The sequence below is a fragment of the Acipenser ruthenus genome, chromosome 1 (assembly GCF_902713425.1).
Source record: "Acipenser ruthenus chromosome 1, fAciRut3.2 maternal haplotype, whole genome shotgun sequence".
In the NCBI taxonomy this organism is placed as follows: Eukaryota; Metazoa; Chordata; class Actinopteri; order Acipenseriformes; family Acipenseridae; genus Acipenser; species Acipenser ruthenus.
In genome coordinates this window covers 89,937,903-89,959,108 of record NC_081189.1, presented here as the reverse complement: position 1 = coordinate 89,959,108, position 21,206 = coordinate 89,937,903, and the positions used below count along the sequence as shown (strand labels likewise).

General features: G+C 36.4%; 1 protein-coding gene across 1 annotated transcript in view; it reads left to right on the top strand.

Moving 5' to 3' along the window:
* Nucleotides 1–21,206, top strand: part of LOC117420799 (phospholipid-transporting ATPase ABCA1-like) — a 47,860-nt gene that overhangs the window by 11,043 nt on the left and 15,611 nt on the right. The window contains exons 6-25 of the mRNA XM_034034440.3: nt 4,181–4,302; nt 4,527–4,718; nt 8,651–8,740; nt 12,772–13,006; nt 13,430–13,569; nt 14,084–14,200; nt 15,141–15,335; nt 15,802–16,007; nt 16,289–16,465; nt 16,901–17,123; nt 17,244–17,465; nt 17,608–17,812; nt 18,137–18,250; nt 18,547–18,718; nt 19,128–19,259; nt 19,406–19,545; nt 19,809–19,946; nt 20,076–20,296; nt 20,429–20,501; nt 20,848–21,050. Coding sequence (XP_033890331.3) covers nt 4,181–4,302; nt 4,527–4,718; nt 8,651–8,740; nt 12,772–13,006; nt 13,430–13,569; nt 14,084–14,200; nt 15,141–15,335; nt 15,802–16,007; nt 16,289–16,465; nt 16,901–17,123; nt 17,244–17,465; nt 17,608–17,812; nt 18,137–18,250; nt 18,547–18,718; nt 19,128–19,259; nt 19,406–19,545; nt 19,809–19,946; nt 20,076–20,296; nt 20,429–20,501; nt 20,848–21,050 — 3,317 coding nt within the window. The remainder of the gene's footprint in view (nt 1–4,180; nt 4,303–4,526; nt 4,719–8,650; nt 8,741–12,771; nt 13,007–13,429; nt 13,570–14,083; nt 14,201–15,140; nt 15,336–15,801; nt 16,008–16,288; nt 16,466–16,900; nt 17,124–17,243; nt 17,466–17,607; nt 17,813–18,136; nt 18,251–18,546; nt 18,719–19,127; nt 19,260–19,405; nt 19,546–19,808; nt 19,947–20,075; nt 20,297–20,428; nt 20,502–20,847; nt 21,051–21,206) is intronic.

Genomic DNA, 21,206 nt, shown 5'->3' with positions numbered 1-21,206 from the left:
ACAGAAGGCTAGACTATGAAAGAGCTTAGCATGCAAACAGTAACACAGTAGGCATTTGGTGAATTCTGCTTATTGTTTGACTTTTGAATAGTTCCACTATTCTTTGCTCTTTGACTTGGAACCTCAGTTATCAGGTAAACGCAGGTCGCAGTTGCATGTTCAGGGAATTCTTAGTACAGTGACAAATTACAGGAAAACATTCAAGCACACCCATTAGTGAGCATAACAGGATACTGCAGTTGACAGCTTTATTTGGTTTGTATCAGGATTTTAGGTTTAAGTTAAGGATGCAGGAATGTTATTGTCATAAGATATGAAATGTCTACTCTTTGCATTGTCATTTTCCTATTTTATTTATTTTATAGTTATCTTTATGTGGCTGTGAGCAAATTGCTTACAATACAACATTTAACTTATAGGTATTGTCACAGTTAGACTCTGTCAGACACAGGTTTTAGTATAGTTTTGAATGAATAAAACAACACTTAAACATCTATATTTGCAATATAAAACTGAAAGACTACTAAATCTTAACAGCAGCAGAGAAAGATATAGGCTTATGCATATTTTATTTTCACAGCTTATTGAGAGTTTTGCTATATAGCCCAGGCATATATAAATAGGCTGTATGTGTGTCTGGCTACTTGAGGAGTCTGCTAGAGTCGACTGTAGGGAAGAGGGTAGTATAGTTTCTACTGTCTTGGCTCATGGCCTCTGTCACCTGCATCCTTTAGATAGACATTTTAAATGAAAGGACCTAATAAAATGATATATTTAACAAAAAAAACAAAAAACAAAAAAAACAGGATCATATACAATTTCTGCCTTGGGCTGGCTGTTTCTTTCACAGGCTGAATAGATACAGTATTATCAAGGAACCCAGGTTGAATTATCTGGTTTATACACCTTTCAGTCTGAACTATAGGATATTTCTCAGATATTATATAATATCCTGTAGGTGTGAGTCAGTAGCATATACAACAGCTGTGGCCAAAACTTTTGCATCACCCAATAGAATGAACTAAGTTTGCATCATAAAGTTGAATGAAACCTACTTAGTAATGCTATGTAAACATATTGAATTACATATCTCTTTGTAGTTTTCCATATACCTAACAAGAAACTAACAAAAATTGAAAAATGTAACAAAATCTAACATTAAATTATGTACTACTATTATGGCTTCTAGTAAGCTTTTGCGATATCATGTAGTTTCTTTGATTACATGTTAAATAAAATATCTAAATTATGTTCATAATAGTTTTTTTTTTTTTTTTTTTAAATTATGTCTCAAACCTAAAATTCCAGGTGATGCAAAACTTTTGTCCATAGCTGTAGGTCTTGCTCCATGGTACAGTAAATAAACTTGTCTCCTTCTGATAGATTACACTGAATTGCAGCTTTGTTTTGGAAACCGAGTGGACTTTGTGTAAGTTTATTGTTGAAGTTTGATATTGTAACAGCAGCACTTGTTAAAGCAATCTGTTAAACTTCAATGTCCAAGTCCTTGCTTTCTAATCTGACTAAAACAGATTACTGCAAGCACTGTGATAATGCAGGTTTGTGGAATTTCAAGAATATGAATTGTCTTATTTTGACATAACTTTTGGAATCAGGATGATATGAATGCACATCGTTAACAATTGCAAGGCTCTGGTACAGTGATAAAACTTGGCTTTACCACGTAGTATTGATTATTACAATCTCAGCATTAATGAACCTGTATTTATGTCACACATTTTAACATGCACATATTTTTTCATGATACCGATAGATCAAATTTACAGTTGTGGGGATGGAATATGCTGTATGCTTTTGACATTTATTTATTACAGTGGTTATTAATGATAATGTTTTTCAAACATACTGGTAAATCTAAAATCTGAAGAAAGTTCCATCAACTACCATGAAGTGCTAAATGTAACGTCCTAGTTTACCGTTTATAAAAACAATATAATAGATTGAGCAGTGTTTTGTTGCAGTGATGTTTGCTGTTAGGTCCTTAACCATTTTTCTTGGATACCACTGCAGTAGTCGCTGATGTTTTCTGAGATACAGTTCTGGCCTCACCTTTTGTTTTTGATATTTTCAAATCATCTTGATAGCAGCTTTCCAACAAAATTTGAGATTGGTGGCATCTGTGGACTACAACAGTGACAACAATATTTAAAACATTCTTTTGTTGTTGTCATGGTAGCTTTAAGGTGTATGTGGAAAGTGTCAGTGAACTGGAAAAAGTTTGTCCGCTAATACAGCAGTCTGTGAAGTCTGAGCAGCTTGTTGTTATTATTGAAACAGGAAAGATAGGTTGCAGAGCATTATTCTGAGCCTTTTAGACCAGCAGCAGGAAATCAGCTGCTAATCTGTGCTGAGGTACGCTACAAGGTGCGCTGATAGTGGACACTCGCAAACTAATGAAATGGAGAAGTGAAAAAAAAAAAAAAAGTGATATTAATCATAGCTCTGATGTCACAGCGGGCATTTTGTCTGTTAGAGTTGGAAGCTGATTGGCTGAAACATTTTCCAATAAAGATATATAAAATCAGCTACAACTGAAACGGTATTCAGGACAAAAGTGGTTGCTGAGTCCTTAACTCTTTTTTACTGGATGTCTCTTGCTAGTGGGACACACTTAAGGTTTTACAGAACAGCCTGCAAAGTTTACAAGGAACTCATTACGTTACCTTTGCTGTGTCCCATGTTGTCCGTATCACAGCGTTATATTTTTAAACCTATTTTAATCACACATCACGGATCAACTGGCTAATACAAATAAATCAACTGGCTAATACATTTCTCAACATTTTCTCTGGAGCGTTTGCCAGGAGAGAAAAAATATATATCCAGAACATGCACCCTCCTGCAGCAATGCTGGTTTTCTGCTCCTACCATACTCTACTCATTTCAATAAGGGACGAGGGCTGCTATGTGAGGGAGCACAAGCTGGATACACTGGGATATTTCAAATAAGAAACCTCGTTCTTGTGGCGAAAGTTCGCAAGTAAAAGTTGAAAAAAGGCAATCCCCTAGTTTATTTACCTATGATGTGTGAATAAAAAAATATCTAAACTAACAGGAATATATTGAACAAAACTTCTGCGATATGGACAACAGCAAACACAGCAAAGGAAAGTTATTTGTTTCTTGCAAACACTGCAGGGGTTTCTGTAACATTTTCAGTTAGCTGCTGTATGTCTACTATAACATATTTAAAATAGCTTTAAGTTTTTGACTGTTGAAGAGAAACCAGGGAAAACGTTCTTCAGTAATCGGAGAGACTGTACAGATGTTCAGCAGTACACTTAAACTATATACTTCAACGTTTAAGAGAGATTTGTGTGAGGCAAATGGGTTCTGACTGTGAATGCAATTGAGGTCTTTGGTATTTTGCATGCGCGTGACTGCTGTTGTGAAGCTTAGCAGCAGACTGAAATGCAATCCTACCAATGTAGGGTGAAGAGCAATGACCGATAGTAACCCGGGTGTACTCAGCCATGGGGGGAGTGTTACTTTCTCAATCAGAGCTGTTACCATGCCAGAATGTTCTGCCAAAGGCTGAACAAATGGCCTGGAATCCTCCAACATAGCATTCCCTGTAAATGTTAAACAGTAAAAGGAACTCGTTTCTACAAAGAGAAGTCTATATATAGAGAGAATACTATCTGCATTTTCATATTATTGTATTCTTTACCTGTTTATTATCCCATTATTGCTGCTTCTTCACTCATGAATTTTTGGCATGTTTTACCTTTTGCGGCAGTCTGAGTAAACCTGAACAACCTTACATTTCTATAATAAGTTTAAGAATCACCACTGTGGGATTTTCAGTGAGATTTTCCAGTTCCCTACTTTGGAACTCCAGATTGTGGGCCATTCAGTAGTTGAGTCTTTGAATCATGTTAGCTAGCTATAAAGAAGTAGTTATTAACGGAAGTTATATCCTAGCTAAAGTCTTATGCCTGTTTAGAAAGTCTATTTAACCTGCTGATTGTAATGTGCTTTTGGAATGTTTTTTTTTCATGATAAGTGCTGCAGAGGTTATTGTATTGTACGTTATTGTATTGTATTATTCTTCACCCCTCAATAAATAGAGCACAATAAAAACTATTGGCACATTTTACTTTCTGTACCGTTTTGTTTTTCATAGCACAGATAAATAATGTATTTTTATTTTCAACAGGATTTAAACTGAAAGATTTTCTCATTGAAAATGAGACCTTGTCAACATTTCTTCGGGAAAATGCTTCATTTCCGGAGTTTGCAGTGAAAGAAATACTGGATGCAGATGTAAACCTGGAAAAGGTAAAAGCAGAGGACTATTATTATTATTATTATTATTATTATTATTATTATTATTATTATTATTATTACTAAATATGTGTTTAAGCTGTATTTGTATATCAGTACATATTTTATATATATATATATATATATATATATATATACACATACACACACAAAGATTCATGTAAAGTGGAAGACAATTTTTATATAGATTTCGTTTACTTATGTGTTGTATTTTTCAGGTGCTCACAAGAGGCTTTGGTGTGCGTCTGAAGGACCTTTGCAATGTAACGAAATTGGCAGACTTTGTCACCATATCTGATAGCAGAGTGTCTTCAGTCTCTGAACACATCATCTGCACATCATCTAAAGAATGGCTGAATCGCGCAGAAAGACTTTTTCTTGCAAACCTAGATTTTGTAAAACCCATACGGGTAAGTAAAAAGGAATACAAGCTGACAAATGAAATTAGTTTACAATGTCCTTACAAAAAAAAAGGTGAATAATACTACAATAGCACACTAAAGCAACCCATGGAATGCCAACAGAAAACCACAGCTTTACCAGCAACGGCAACCCAACAGACATGGGTATGAATATGGTATCATGTTACTAAAGTGATCAATGACTTTATGATCCTCCTGTATTCAACACAGATACAATTACTGTGCCTTTGTACATGAAGGTAATTGCCCATATTTAGTCAACCTTTCAAAAAAGCTTTGTTTATCTATGCAGTTATGTGTGCGTAACATATTGTTGCATCTTGCAGGCTGCATGCCTTGGGGGTGTAGATAGGCTTGCAGTGTTCTCCTAGTAATACTGTTGGGTTTCTTTTTTGGTTGCTTCTTACCATTCATTTTTTAAGTTTAAACATGTCCCCGGGACTCAGGATGTAATAATTCCTCACCTGCACTGGTTTGTTTTGGCGAAATGAACTACACGGATATTTCATTGTATTGTAAGAAAAACAGTCCTCCTATTGTAGCACCCACCATAACTAAAAGGGTACCCTTCAGTCAGAACTCCGTTGACGGCAGAGTGTTATTCTCTGCAACACTGTTGAGACAAAACAGACTTTCATTCTTATTCATGGGTATAAGTTTAAATTTGCAATAATTAAGTTGCTACAGTTGGAGTTATTAAAGAGTTGTAATGTAGTAGCCATTTTGAAGAATTCGCACAACCCTGAAAAAAAACACATGACTAAGACTTTAAAATGTTAATTACTGTTGTTTTTTTTTTTGTTATACTGTATAATGCTGTATGATGTGGTAAAATTTGAGTGTCAAAGTTCTCATTTAAAGCATTTTAAGACATTTAGGGGTCTTTATAAAGGGTTAATACCTGTCGAAATGAGAAAACAGGAGTACATGATCAGATTTCGTCCATAGCCGCCTATTTAACGGCAGTTGCTGTTCATAAGAGAATTCAGATGCGTCGTTAAGCCCAAACGATTTTCGTCTATGAAGGCATGTTTTTAACAAACAGGGAAAGGTTAATGATTACCTCATCAGCATAAAGTTTTCATCAGTCCTGAGCGTCAACCTGCTATTCATAAGTGTGAACGACAGCAAAATGCTGTTGATAACTAGGAGTTATTGAACACTTTCTACAGTCAAGTCTAAACTAACGACAGCCTCGGCAAACTATTTTTTAAATACTTATTTTATTAATAAACTTGCTCTGTTACACAGTTTGACATACCCGTGATATGCACTGCCTATTTAAAAAAAAAAATCTGTAGCTTTATATGAAGGAACATGTTTAATATAAATAAATACTTACACAAGAACGTATTCTCTGGCATAATCATTTTGAAACAGCGCTGTAAAGCGGAGAGCAAGTGAGAGACTGAGAATAGACAGTTATATTATTATTATTATTATTTCTTTGTCGTGATCCACGGCTGACAGCGGTCCTTTTCTTTGTATTTATTTTATCTGTGTTCACAATAAATATTTTGGACAAACACTGCCTGTGTGAACCTGTTTATTTTCATGGAGCGTTACAATATACAGCATACCAGTCCTGCTAATGCAGTCGATGGGAAATTTGGGCTTGCTTGGTATTGCAAAACAATCCATTTTGTGTACAGTGTGCAATACGGCGTGAAACTTTCACTGATTCATAAACATAAACTCGCCCTTGATTGATTCCCTGCTTTAAGCGGGGTTTATTAATAATAATAATAATAATAATAATAATAATAATAATAATAATAGTTGAGAATTTGTAAAATTAACATGTAAAGTTTTCAAAATTATTATTATTATTATTATTATTATTATTATTATTATTATTATTATTATTATTATTATTACAGTATTATTCAAGCATTTTTTTTGTAAATGATGACATGTCCTGAATTTTTGGCAGCCGTGATAGGGGCATCGGAATCAAATTTTGCAAACTGCCCCTGACTGGCAGCTGCAGACTCGTGTTTTGGTAGTAGGCTACTGTTGGTGGTGGTTATAGGTCAAGGGAAGAGGGTTAATGTCGAAATGAAATGGAACACTTTAGTCAAAGCTTTGGGCAACAATCCCAAAGGCCACATAACAACTACAGTACATAAGATGAATGCCTCTTTTGTTTTCCTAAGTCCTGTGGATTCAAGGAAAGATTTGTTTTTCTTTGAGAATGGAATCATAGATGAACTTAGTAAGAAAAATAATACAATGGTGTGTCCGTCATGTATGAAAGACTTGTTGCTAAAAAGACATTCATGGGGTTTCCATGCAAGTTTTTTTTTAACTCGAGACATTTAAACGAGAAAAATGTCTTGTGTAAAATGCTTTTTTGGGTTTCCATTCGCTCAGTTTATTTTACTCGAGTAAACCGGGCTTTTCACCCGACGTCATGCAAATGAATGGGAAAGGTGGGGGTTGATATGTAAATTACCTATGAGTAAAGTACTCGTGCTGTTTTTGAAGATTACTAGTAACATTTTGTAAAAATGTGGTTTCCATGCACAGAGAACTGCTACACGAGTGAATCTAAGCTGCTGTAATAAAGCAAAATACCCTGTGCCTGCTTGGTTAATAATGTGCTTTACTGCTCTTGACCAAATTGTTTTTCAATTTGAGGAGGCTTGTGCTGTCAGAGATGCTCTCCTTTTTTTTAAGTTGTGTTGGATTTACTGCTGTGTTAAATATTAATGATTCAAACAAATAAAACACAATCAATACGTTCGTTTGCAATTTTATTTGGTCAGTTCTGAGAGGGCATCAACAACTTGGATGTTGTTGCGATCGAGCCGGCTTATGACATCCAGTTCACAAACTATACTTATTAACATGGAGGGCAGACGCGCGTTGTCTTTGGACATAGCTGGGATAAAAAAAGGACTGTAATTAATTCAGTTAAGCAGCTCACTTGCTCTTCGTGTTTAACTTTAGCGTAGTTTTTACAGCAAGGGTATTATTATTATTATTTATTTCTTAGCAGACGCCCTTATCCAGGGCGACTTACAATTGTAACAAGATATCACATTATACATTATTTCACATTATACAGATATCACATTATTTTTACATACAATTACCCATTTATACAGTTGGGTTTTTACTGGAGCAATCTAGGTAAAGTACCTTGCTCAAGGGTACAGCAGCAGTGTCCCCCCACCTACGATTGAACCCACAACCCTCCAGTCAAGAGTCCAGAGCCCTAACCACTACTCCACACAGCTGCTTTAATACAATAACAAATGCATAACGCAGGTCGTGGTAAGTGGTTTTATACAGAACTGTAAACCCACAAGATACATACAACATGACAGACAAGACACAGCAAAAAACAATAATAAAAAAGACTGCCCGCATTAGCATTAAGGTGAACTACTCCACTGCTAACCATAAAATCGCCCATCAGCCACTACTTTCTGCCGTCTTGGAATCCACAGTAACAACTGACCTGCTCCCTTGCAATATTTATAGTTAAGGATAAACACGCTCATTAACATTTACACGTGAAATGCAAGTTTCCATGCGAAACTGGGCGTGGTTTTCCCGTGTGTTTCGTCATTTACACGAGTGAATAAGATTTACCCTATCCCTGATTTACCTGAGTAATTCTCCCAAACGTGCACGCGCATTGCCATTTCACATGTAAATTGACCAGCATGGAAACCCCATGATTGTTCATCTGGTGTTTTGGCTAGTATTGGATTACCTTAACCCTCACCCCAGAAGGTTCCACTTTTTGTAAGCATTTTGTAGTTTAAAAATTACAATTTCCTAAAACGACTACAGGAATTTAAATAGTGAGGGTATGCAGCCTTTTTATACTTGCCCTTCAGTTTAGTGTTGATGACTGACCTGTAAAGTTTCTTCTTTGATCTGACATGCTTCTTTTCCACCTTTTGCAGAAAAAAGTGAAGTCTGACCCTCATTCCATCCAGCTGGTATCGGAAGCCACAGAAAACCTCTTAGAGAGTCTGGGAACCCTGGTAGTTGAGGTAAGATAATTAATAAGTGGAGTGTAACCTGTGGCCTTAGGGAGGAATACAGCCTCAAAGTGTCAGTGTAGGAGATGAAGCCTAGAACTATTAATACTTTGAAAGTGAAGAGCATTTACTGCTTGAGAAAATGCTGCCTTAAAGATAAATACCACACTTTAACAAAAAATATATATTTTAAATAATATTTTCAAAAATAGGCAAAATATACATGCAACATGTAAGCTACTTAATTCGTAAATAATGAGAAAACACTACCTTTTCATACATAGATCAAATCGCCTGGTATTATCGTTAAGTGCGTAGAAAATCAAATGCCAGCCTATGTGACCAGTCTTACAGTGTTGTTCTAATAAATTATTCATTACATTCAACAACTACAGTAGACTTCATTTCTATATTCCATCTGTTAGGAAGTCCATTGGAAAGTGTTCCTTTGTTTATTTTGCTCTATCAAACTGGAGTAACCTTCCTGCTGAAATAAGGTTTTACTCTTCCTGATTTTAAGGATCTGTTATTGTAATTGTTTTTAATTGTATTCCGCTCATGGTGTATAATTTTAGCATATTGTATCATATGGTTTATTGTATGAATGAACGAATATGAATTGTAACCTGCCTGTAGTCCAATGGGACACCTTTGCAAGCAAGATGTTCCACCTCAAGGGTCTATCCTGGACTGAAGCATTAAAATAAATAAATAAAGAGACCCGTGACATCTTTAACAAACTTGTATTTCTCCGAAACTCCATCCTTTAGTTTACCTTCTCTTCCAGCTGCAATAACTCATGCTGCCATTGGCTGGAAATTGGTTTAAAATACTAAGAATTTGTTCTCGTTTCACCAGATCCTGAATGTCCCCATTGCACAAATTGTTGCATCTGGACTTTATTGGCATGTAAATGTATTGTTATGTACTGTGGGTCTGACATGATTAACTGGCACTTAACATGATTCGTTTTTGCAGGGTGAATAAATGAGTGTAGGCGCCTCCATGCTTATTATTGTCTGGTTACACAGACCACCATTAGCACTTTTCTTTGACCACGTTAGGTAGGCCAAGATATGTGCATATTCAGAACAACTTACACAATATTGATGAAACTTGGTATGGCATTCCTTTGTGCTTGTTCTTGGAGGTGTTTAGACTAGTTTAGACTCTCCTGCATTGATTGAGACAATTTGATGAAACTTTGCATTATCATCACAGGATGCAAGTCAATAAGCAATGCATAGGACATGGTAAACAACTAATTTCAAAGTGCTGATACTTGAAATGCTGATTTAGCTTAGAAAAAGCTTATCTGGTATTGATTAAGCTTGAGCATGTTTAGGCTGTTGTGCATGGATTTTGGACATGGTGTACTGTGTAATGTGTGTCCATAGTGGGAGATAGGCATTGTACGTCACTGACATTGTCTGTTGATTCCAACAAGGGAGTACAGAAAAGCACTGGGTCTTGTGCTTGGCTTGTTGGTGCCAAACCAGAGGACAATAAATTTAAAGCAGAAGTTGCCAGAAAAACATTTCAAGCTGACCCTGGTCATGAGTGCAACAAGTTCTGATGGCTCAAGTCAATTACTTAGTACATGAAAGTACAGCCAATAAGGGCTGCACACAATAAACAAGAGCTAGTAAGTAGTTAGTGTTGGAAGGCTTATGTATGCAACTTAGAAAGATAGAAATGCATGGTGTGTGCTCAGACTATTACCATGCACAGTATGTATCCGTCCATTTGTAAAAATGACTTTGTATTTACACTGAGCAGCTGTTGACTACAGTACAGTCTTGAAAAGGGGATCTTTATGTTCCCTTTCTAAGTCCGCCTGTCTAAAAATTAATCTTGCTGTGCGGTTCAGCAGTGAACTAAAGTAACCTTTTGGTTACTGTAGGAGGGAGGGCACTTCAGGTTGTTCCTCATTTCAAATGACTTTAACAAGTGTTTTTACACCTTTTTTATGTTGTTGTTGTTGCAACACGACTGAAAAACACTGTTAAAAAATCTCCTGATTCTGAGCCCTTTGCGATAGAACAATAAACGAAATATAGTTTTAACAAAAGCTTTTAAAAAAAAAAAAGAGTAGGCTTGCATGAGAATGCGCCTGGGTGTCGTGTTACAGTGGCTTCCCCTTACATCACTGCTGCTTGTGCTTTGTCTAGTATTAAACATAACTGATACCATGTGATGGTAAAATTGCTGATGTGGCTGACTAATTCCTGTGCTGAGCAATATGCATTTTTGGACAACAGTTGCAGCAGGTTCATTCTGAGGCACACCAGTATGAACAGCATCCCTTATTTGTAACATGACCGAAAGTAACTTTTGTTCTAGCAGATGTTTTTCTACGGAAGTATAGAATGTCAAGAGAATTAGTAGATCAGTTCACTGTGGAGCAGATTTAGTTCAGTGTACTTACTTGCCTATTGTGAGGGTCTTGCACAATGCTGAGAGGAGGATTATAGTCATAGAAAACATGTTTCCAGAATTCATTAAAATCTGTGAGAAGGTCAAGGAAGCCTGTTTTGTTTCCAATATTGTCAACATTTCTACTAAATAGTTACGCATGTCTTTCTTTAAGCATGTCTAGAAATTCACTAAAGACAAGCACAGTCATGTTCACATTAAAAGGTAAATTCCTTGGTGTGTGTTTACTAGTTTTCTTTGTTAGGTAGAAAACCCTTTTGACCAGTTTGTTTGCAGTTTCTTAACTTTCCCCAAAGGTAATTCTAACAGGGGGGTACATTTTGTTTCAAATGATGCTTTTTTCCCCTCTGGTAACATTTTACAGGATAACCTACACAACTATTATTTTCAGCATTTACTTGTTAAATATTTATTTGTGTTGTCTTGTGGAAAATAATTTGTATGAAAAATGCGTGAAACTATAGCTTTAAGTCATAGATTGTGAACCTGTAAAATAAGCACATGTACCAATTTTCAAAAAGGAACTACATAACAACCTATTTATTTTAGAGCAGGGAAATACTCAAATATTCAAAGAAATGCTGCTTATAATTTGGTACCAAAAATATCCATGTTCATGTTCATTCCTCAGATAGACAGATGTCATACAAAGGAAAACAATGCATACATGAATTTTACGTTGGCCATTTGACTGGGTACTGGGTTTATTTTACTCATGGAACATATTTTTTACTGTAACTCGCTACTAATTATAAGTTTTCTCAGCTAATTTAAATGAAAGAATATTAGATTATTATTTTTTTAAAATTTTGAATCAATATTCATGCATGATAAATTGTCCCAGAACAAATGTGTTTAGGAAAAAAAACGTACATATGTGAATTTGACACAGTTGGGCACAGGAATGACAGTCTCTGAACATGTAGAGCTTAGAAGAACAACAATTAGTCTTTGATGATTTTCAACCATTATTATTGCTTCCAACTCATTAGCAGACCCTTAAGGCTGCCACACACCAGGCGCGATGCGATTTTTCATTGGGCGACAAGATACTTTCGTAGCGACATGACCAGGCACACCAGAAGTGACACAGAGGCAATGTGACAGGTTTGAAAACTGGCAGCTCTATACAACTATTAAAATTGCTATTGACAAAACTAGATTGATACATATTCAACAACGTGATGTGGGAATTATGAGTGTCTTCTCTGACGCTATTTCAACATATATTCAACATATATGGCAATAAATCATACATACCAGGGTTATTCAGTTCCTTCGGAATGGACTCCCATATATTGTATATAAAATCTGTATCTTTATAATTGCGATGACCTTTGTCATAAAGCTCTGGGTATTTTTTCAACGGCAAGTATTATTTTTTCCTCCATCTCTGGATACTGCTTCACCTTGCTGGACCACGTGCATTGAAGCTGTTCTCTGATTGGTTAATTCCCTAGCTGTCGCGCAACAAATTGCAAAAAATAGGATTCAATCCTATTTATTTTGCGTCGCTCCAGTGTCACATAACTCTTGGTCTTTTTGTTTGCCATACTTGATGTTAAAACCCACTGATCAATATAACCAATGTATTTATGCCTTTGTAGCTGTCCAGCATGAAGAGCTGGAATGACATGAGGAATGAGATCCTATTCCTGACCGAGAACGGCAGTGGATCTCCAAGCGAGATGTACCAGGCTGTGTCCAGGATTGTCTGTGGTCACCCAGAAGGAGGTGGACTCAAGATCAAGTCAATGAACTGGTACGAGGACAACAACTACAAAGCACTGTTTGGGGGAAACAGCACAGAAGATGAGACTTCTTTTTATGACAACTCAACCAGTAAGTATCCAATGCAAGATTGGGATCAGAATACCTGCTGCACAGGGAGCAAATGTATAGTGCTATGTCAAGATGAATTGATTTCACCAATCTGAAAAACCAAACAACCTTGTCCATTGTGCTTGAAATTAGTTTTCAGCAGGGAAACAGTGATTTCAGGGATGTTTATTTGCTAAATAAATGAATATATCCACTGAGGGGACAGCCCATTTAACCATAACAGAATGCAGGTGTGTCAAACCCCCTCTACCTTATGCACAGCTTCAAACACAAAATCATTTCTAAAGTAGAGACGGAGAGACATTTCAGAGTTTTATACTGATGAAAACATGTTCTAACCCCTGTACCTCACATTTAGTGACAACAGAACAAACCGAACTACTACTGTATACATAACCTCATTTTATCATTGTTTTCTTCTAGCTCCTTACTGCAATAATATGATGAACAATTTTGAATCCAGCCCAGTCTCTAGAATGATCTGGAGAGCACTGAAGCCTCTGCTCATTGGTAAAATTCTCTACACTCCAGATACTCCAGCCACACAAAGAATCATTCATGAGGTAATTGCAAATTACAGCTTTTGTGGGACTGTCTGTTTTTTTTTTTTTTTTTTTTTTTAATTTGCAGTATAAAACCAAGGCTGTAGGCTGTAGATTTAAAACATTTAATTGTTTACCATTTAAACTGTCATACACATTTTCAGTGAAAAAGTCAAAATGATTTAGTATTTATAGTTTAGTTTTTACTTTTGTATTTTTTTCACAATTTGCCTTTTCAGACACACCGTTCAATTACAGTGATTTACAATGCATACAAAGATCCATGAAACTGGACATGTTCAGTTAAAAATTCATTAAAAGCTATACTGTTTGAGGTTTTTATTTTTGTTTACTGTTTAAAGGTTTAAACTTTTTCTGCCTTACATAAACTAAATGTCAATTACTTCGTCATACAATTACTGAGGATGGCATTAGTAAGATGGGGGTTTCAAATAAAAATTATATTTAGAAATAAAAGCTTTTGAAGTTTCTGTGGGCCTTGAACGTGATAATGAGCTGCTTTTGTTTCTGCTAGGTTAACAAGACATTTCAGGAACTGGGTGTGTTTCGAGATCTTGGCGGCATGTGGGACGAGATTAAGCCAAAGGTCTGGAAATTCATGGAAAGCAGCCAGGAGATGGATCTCGTTCGGGTAAGTCAAGTACTCTGACTGGGAAAATAGAGAACCATAATTGTTTTTGGTGCCAGCTAGCTCACAGACATATTCCCAAAGCTAAAAAAGATTCTGGCTTTCATTGTGAATTCTCCACAGTAATCAATAGCCAGAGAAAGACCCAACATTGTTTCTGTGTCACTGTTTTTGTCTTTAATGTTTGTGTTTTTGAAAGGTATTGCACACACAGAAACTATTATAATAAACACTACATTTCAGTGATGTTTGTAAAGACATAATAAGGTAACTGTATATTTATAAATTCATTATAATTCTGAATGGGGAAAAAAACCAATGTATTACCCTTAATAATCCCTAGCCGCCCATCACTTTTACCAACAAAGGCAACATAGTGGTTTTGAAAAACTAATATTGGACCATGGCCCTGATACATTAACACACATTCTGGTATTGCAGTGGATTAAAATGTTTTTATTGGTTAATACCATTATGATACAATTTGTGAAAGCAAATGTCAAAACGTTAGTTGTGGTACCATTCCACCAATCATACAGCTGTGGCTGTCTTTGTTCTTGCTTTGTCCTACAGTGCTATTAAGATTGGGTTACGTACTACTGTTAGTTTAAGAGATCTTCATAACATCAGCAAAGGTTGTTAAAGGATGTTATTTATACAAATTTGGTTTTGCAATATGGTTGGTTGACTAAAGTGCACATACACTTGTGGAAATTGTCACTTGCAATTGTTTAGGAGAAGCATAAGGTTAGATTGCCACCTAGTGGAATGTTGCTGTACATACCTGCAATACTTTTTAGTTCTAGTCATTTTGAAGCTTCACTCTTTCTGAAGCTTCGTTTTTTTTTTTTTTAAGCACACTGATAACTGAATGGTTAATTTAAATATGTATTTTTCATAATGTTATATTTTAAGATAATTTGTTTTCTTTTTCCAAATCCAGACTCTTCTCCAGAACAATGCAAGTTCAAGTTTCTTGGATGCACAGTTAAGCGGAACTGGCTGGTCTGTGAAAGCGATTTCCAGTTTCTTATCAGCGCGCACTGAAGATTCTCAGAAAACTAGTTCAGTGTACACATGGAGGGATGTTTTCAATGAGACTGACCATGCTATTCTAACTATATCACGCTTCATGGAGGTTGGTATGCACAGTAGTGCAGACATATTACACCATACAGGGTTAGTAACCATGGAAACCAGAATACTCTATTTATCGACTGGCACAGGCCCAGAAAGAAGCATCAAGCCTGCCTTAGATGGGCCACCTGCTCAGTTTCCAAGTTAGTTTAATTTATGTCAGGAAGAAATGTGTGCTTACCTAATTCCATTTCTCTGTTGACCGAAGCAATGCCAGGCCTCCTGTGGTGAAGGCTGGTTTTAAAGGATGTAGAGCTATTGAAATAATTCATGTCAAAATGACCTACCGCTGTGATAAATTAATGCTACTGTAGGTCTAACATTTTCCTGTATGACAGACGTACACATGATTATTCTGAGTCAAGAAATATTATCAGAGACCACAAATTAACGAAATGTACTAAAATATATGATTTTATTAGGTTTGGACATTTTGAATGAATGTTTTTGTGTTTTGTTTTTTAAAGTGTGTGAATTTGGATAAACTGGAGCCTGTTCCCACTGAGGAGAGATTAATAAACACATCAATGAAGCTGCTTGATGAAAGAAGATTTTGGGCTGGAATTGTATTTCCTGGAATAGAATCGAACAGTAGCGACTTGCCTCTGCATGTAGATTACAAGATCCGAATGGACATTGACAATGTGGAGAGAACCAACAAGATTAAAGATGGGTACGATCATTCTACTTCAATTTCTATATAATACAAAGGGAAGTGGTACGTAGTCCACTACCTGTGCACATGCATCACTTTCATCTTTAGTTAGGGAAGAGATAATCTAGCTATAATTTCACTGGCCATTTATTCAACTGTTGCATCTAAAGGAGATTCTAAATGGATGACAAATTGATTATTTTTGGCATTCAAAATGCATACCATAGAGGCAAAATCCCATTATTCAATCAATAGATTATTTGTGGATTTTTTACCCTATTTTTACCTGTGTTCTGAAGGTACTGGGACCCTGGTCCGAGGGCAGATCCCTTTGAAGACATGCGCTATATCTGGGGCGGATTTACTTACCTTCAGGATGTGATCGAACAGGGCATCATCCGAGCTGTTACAGGCACTGAGAAGAAAACTGGAGTTTATATACAGCAGATGCCTTACCCATGTTATGTGGATGACATGTAAGTTAAAAGGTCATGCAGTAAAGAAGTATTATTTCATATAATTTAAACCATCAATGCAAGCATATCTCAAGTTACCAAAGTAAGTGGCTAAAACAGTGTACAAAGAACATAATCATTTTAAGTACTCAGCAGAAACTAATCTTGTTATAAATTACGAGCCAAAACAACTGTGCAGCTTTACATATTTTTGCATAGTATATATATATATATATATATATTTATTTTTTTTAAAGCAGAAACTTAAAGTAAATATAATTTTTGCTTTTGGCAACTCAAACAAGTACATTTGTGAGGTCAGATGTGAAAATGTATTGGATCAAACGTACAAGAAACACCTTTTGTTTGAGACTACAAGCCGAAATGCTTGTCTACATTATTTCTGTTGCAGCAGAATGGTAAACTGTTTTGTAAGTGTAGTTCTTTGATATCCAGGTTTTTGCGAGTGATGAGTCGCTCTCTGCCCCTGTTCATGACATTGGCTTGGATCTACTCAGTGGCTATCATTATCAAAGGCATCGTCTATGAGAAGGAAGCCCGTCTGAAGGAGACAATGAGGATTATGGGACTGGACAACAGCATGCTGTGGCTGAGCTGGTTCATCAGCAGCTTGATTCCTCTCCTTATCAGTGCCTCATTTTTGGTCTTAATACTCAAGGTATGTCTGGGTTTTCAAAGTTTTGTGCCAGACCAATGTTTTTTCTCCAGTAAAGCTTCAGTTCACCAGATGAAATCATTTCTAGTAGTACATTTTTGTTTTATGTCTTTGTCTCTGCAGAAAGGAAACCTGTTGCCCTATAGTGACCCGAGTGTAGTTTTTGTGTTTCTTGCCACCTTTGCTGTCGTGACCATAATGCAATGCTTCTTGATAAGCACCATTTTCTCGAGGGCAAACCTGGCTGCGGCTTGTGGAGGCATCATCTACTTCACTCTCTACCTTCCGTACGTGCTGTGTGTAGCCTGGCAGGATTATGTGGGCTTTACTGTGAAAGTCATAGCTGTAAGTAATTATTATTTTGTCATCTAAACTGCATTGTTTATTTCGAGTTTTGCAAAGAGAAGAGAGGATTTTTTTTTATTTACACTGTTCAAGTGAATGACAAATTCTTTATTTGTTTCTTCTGTCCATTGTTTTCTTTCAGAGTTTGTTATCACCAGTGGCGTTTGGGTTTGGCTGTGAGTATTTTGCGCTCTTTGAAGAGCAGGGGGTTGGGATTCAGTGGAACAATCTCCTCTCCAGCCCTATAGAGGAAGACAACTACAACCTCACTACCTCCATATACATCATGTTTTTCGATGCTTTTCTTTATGGAGTGATGACCTGGTACATTGAAACTGTCTTCCCAGGTAAGAAACCCTCATAACATTTTTTTTTATTTTAACTCTAATAATCAAATGACTCATTTTCGCAGACAACATACAAGGCTTTGGGCCAATGTACGTATACTGTGCTCCCTTCATGAATGAATGAACCCTAAAGTCAGCAAACCACAGCAGTGAAATATATTTTTTAGCAACTGAAGCCATCAATGCGAGTATATATTATCTCAAATTATTTTGTCTTGTAAGTAAAGTATATATGTGTATGAACATTACAGAAATGTTTATAAAAAGGAATGTAATCTGTACTGCAGTTTCACGAAAATTTTATTCTTGACATTCTTTCTTTAGGCCAGTATGGGATTCCCAGACCATGGTATTTTCCATTTACCAAGTCATACTGGTTTGGTGATACACAGCAGAAAATGCCAGAACATATATCGACCAGAAAAGAAAACTCTGAAGGTAAGGGTTATTTTGTTGTGTGGCTAGTAAATAAGGCACAATACCATAAAATATATCCCACAAAAAAACAGTAAGAGACCACAAAACAACAATTTCACTGCTCCTATACGCAACTAAGATATTTCATTCTAATTTTATAACGTTTTTTCCATGAAAAAATTGAGGCACAGTTCTTTCCAAACAGACCCTATGTGTTTTAATGCAACTTGTTACAGTGTTCTTTCTACATAGACATTATTTGACTTGTTTTTGTTATGTGCTCTAAATTTGAGCTTATTTTAATATATTCATTTCAGTTTGCATTGAGGAAGAGCCAGCACATCTTGAACTTGGAGTATTCGTTGAGGACTTGGTTAAAATCTATCAAGATGGGAAGAAGGTTGCTGTTGATGGACTTACTCTCGGTTTCTACGAAGGGCAGATCACTTCGTTTCTGGGGCACAATGGAGCTGGCAAAACCACCACTATGTAAGATCATTTAAAGGATATTTGTTGTGACCGTGTGGCCCAAGGAAACTGAAAAAAAGTGAACTGCTGTGTAAAAACTGAAACATCAAATGTTTAACCTTTATAGTTAATAACTTATACAAGTGTCATCAGCACACGTTCCTATTATAAGGATATGCAAACTAACATGCACGTAGTTCACTTTGGGTCCCCAAGGGACGAATTATGAGGACCACTGTTTTAAATGTTAGGAAGTGCAGCATCGTCGAACCCCAGGAATAAAAGAATAAAAGAACAACATGGGAGACTCATAAAGGAGTCTCCCATGAAGTCATTTCAATCATTTTTTTAAATTGTACACCGCCGCAGTGAATAACTTTTGCTAGCTTTTTAACATTTTGTGAGCTCTAAATACTGTGGGTTTTTTTAGGTCAATCTTGACTGGCTTGTTCCCGCCTACATCCGGTACGGCCTACATTCTGGGAAAAGATATCCGCTCTGACCTCAGCACAATCAGACAAAATCTCGGAGTGTGTCCTCAGCACAATGTTCTTTTTGACCAGTAAGTAATACCTTCTTGAGGTTGCTTACGTTTAATATTGCAGTGTTATGTAGGCAACCCCAAAAGGCCGCCATTTCTGTTACTGGTCTGCTATTGTACTGTATAATCTCACAAGTCAATTGATTTTCCATTTTTTCAATGGAAAGGCTGACTGTTGAGGAACACATTTGGTTCTACGCCCGGCTGAAAGGACTGTCTGAAGTGGAGGTCAAAGCAGAGATGGAACAGATTCTATTGGACGTAGGCCTGCCAAACAAACGGAAAGCAAAAACAAGCCAGCTCTCTGGTAACTTTTTGTCCATTCACTTATTTTTTGTTTTTTGTTTTGTATATATATATACTGTATATATAGGAAGTATGCACTGTTATTTTGAAGGAAAATGCACATGTCAGGAATGCGCCACCCGTGTCTTATAATTCTATCGTATATTACACATTTTACAGATATGTGTACTGAGTAACTACAGTATATATTGTTTTAATACTTAATGTATATGTAGCCTAAACCTTTGTTTAGCTGTGTACTCCATGTGCCCTTATCTATTTCAGGTGGTATGCAACGGAAACTATCAGTTGCCCTGGCCTTTGTTGGAGGGTCAAAGGTCGTTATTCTAGACGAACCTACAGCTGGAGTAGACCCTTACTCCCGCAGAGGAATCTGGGATCTGCTTCTAAAATATCGCCATGGTAAGGGTAGTTTTTAATTTCTAACATGACTGTATTTTATTATGTATCTCTTTCATTCTTTAAAAAAAGGTTGTAATCTGCTATATTCTGAACGGAGGGGGGAAAAATCACCTTTCTTGTTTGCTGCAGGCCGCACGATCATCCTTTCAACACACCACATGGACGAAGCAGATATTCTTGGCGACAGAATAGCCATTATTTCTCATGGGAAGCTGTGCTGTGTTGGGTCATCACTCTATCTGAAGAATCAACTGGGAACAGGCTATTACTTGACCCTGGTCAAAAAAGATGTGGAGCCATCCCTGAGTTCATGCAGAAACAGCAGCAGCACAGTATCGTTCATTAAAAAGGTGTGTATTTTATAACATGTTTTTCACCAAACCAAATACGGTAATCCTAAAACAAATTGGCTCGTATCTCCATGCAATAGCAGCAACACTCAGTATAATACATTTAAATTCCTATACTTTTTTTTTTAATAGGACGACAGTGTTTCCCAAAGCAGTTCTGATGCTGGACTTGGTAGCGACCATGAAAGTGACACAACCACTGTAGGTAAGAGACTCTACTTGCACTATTCATACCAATGCAAATTCCAAAGTTTTCTATGGTATTAGGTAGGTACCTGTACAATCCACCCTTCAGCTCCTGGGCCACAAATGTGTTTATGTGTTGTTCATAGATTTTCACTTAAGGGTTTATCCTTTGTACAGGAAAAAAATATGGAATGGATGGGAAGTACAAGGAATTAAATAAACTTTGCATTGGCCAAAGCATCTCCTTGTCCTAGTTTCTTATAGTCGTACCTTAGAATTTATGATTGAAGGTATTGATTTGAAGGTACCCTTATAAACGTTTACTATAGTAAAAGCATTTCATCCATTCTGTGTTTGCTTTTCAGATGTGTCTCTCATCTCAAACGTCATTCTGAAGCATGTTCCGAAGGCTCGAATGGTTGAAGATTTTGGACACGAGCTGACTTACGTTTTACCATATGAATCTGCTAAGGATGGTGCTTTTGTTGAGCTGTTCCACGAAATTGATGACAGACTGTCAGACCTGGGCATTTCCAGCTATGGAGTCTCAGACACCACGCTGGAGGAGGTAAGAGCCCTTTACAGTATATTACCAAAGTAGATTTATTTTACAAAGTGAATTCATACCAAACCTAACACATGTGTTAAGAGCATAAGTTTATATGTTGTATTTGAAAAAAAAAAAAAAATGAAATGCTAAATTATTATTTCTTGTTTTTTTGTT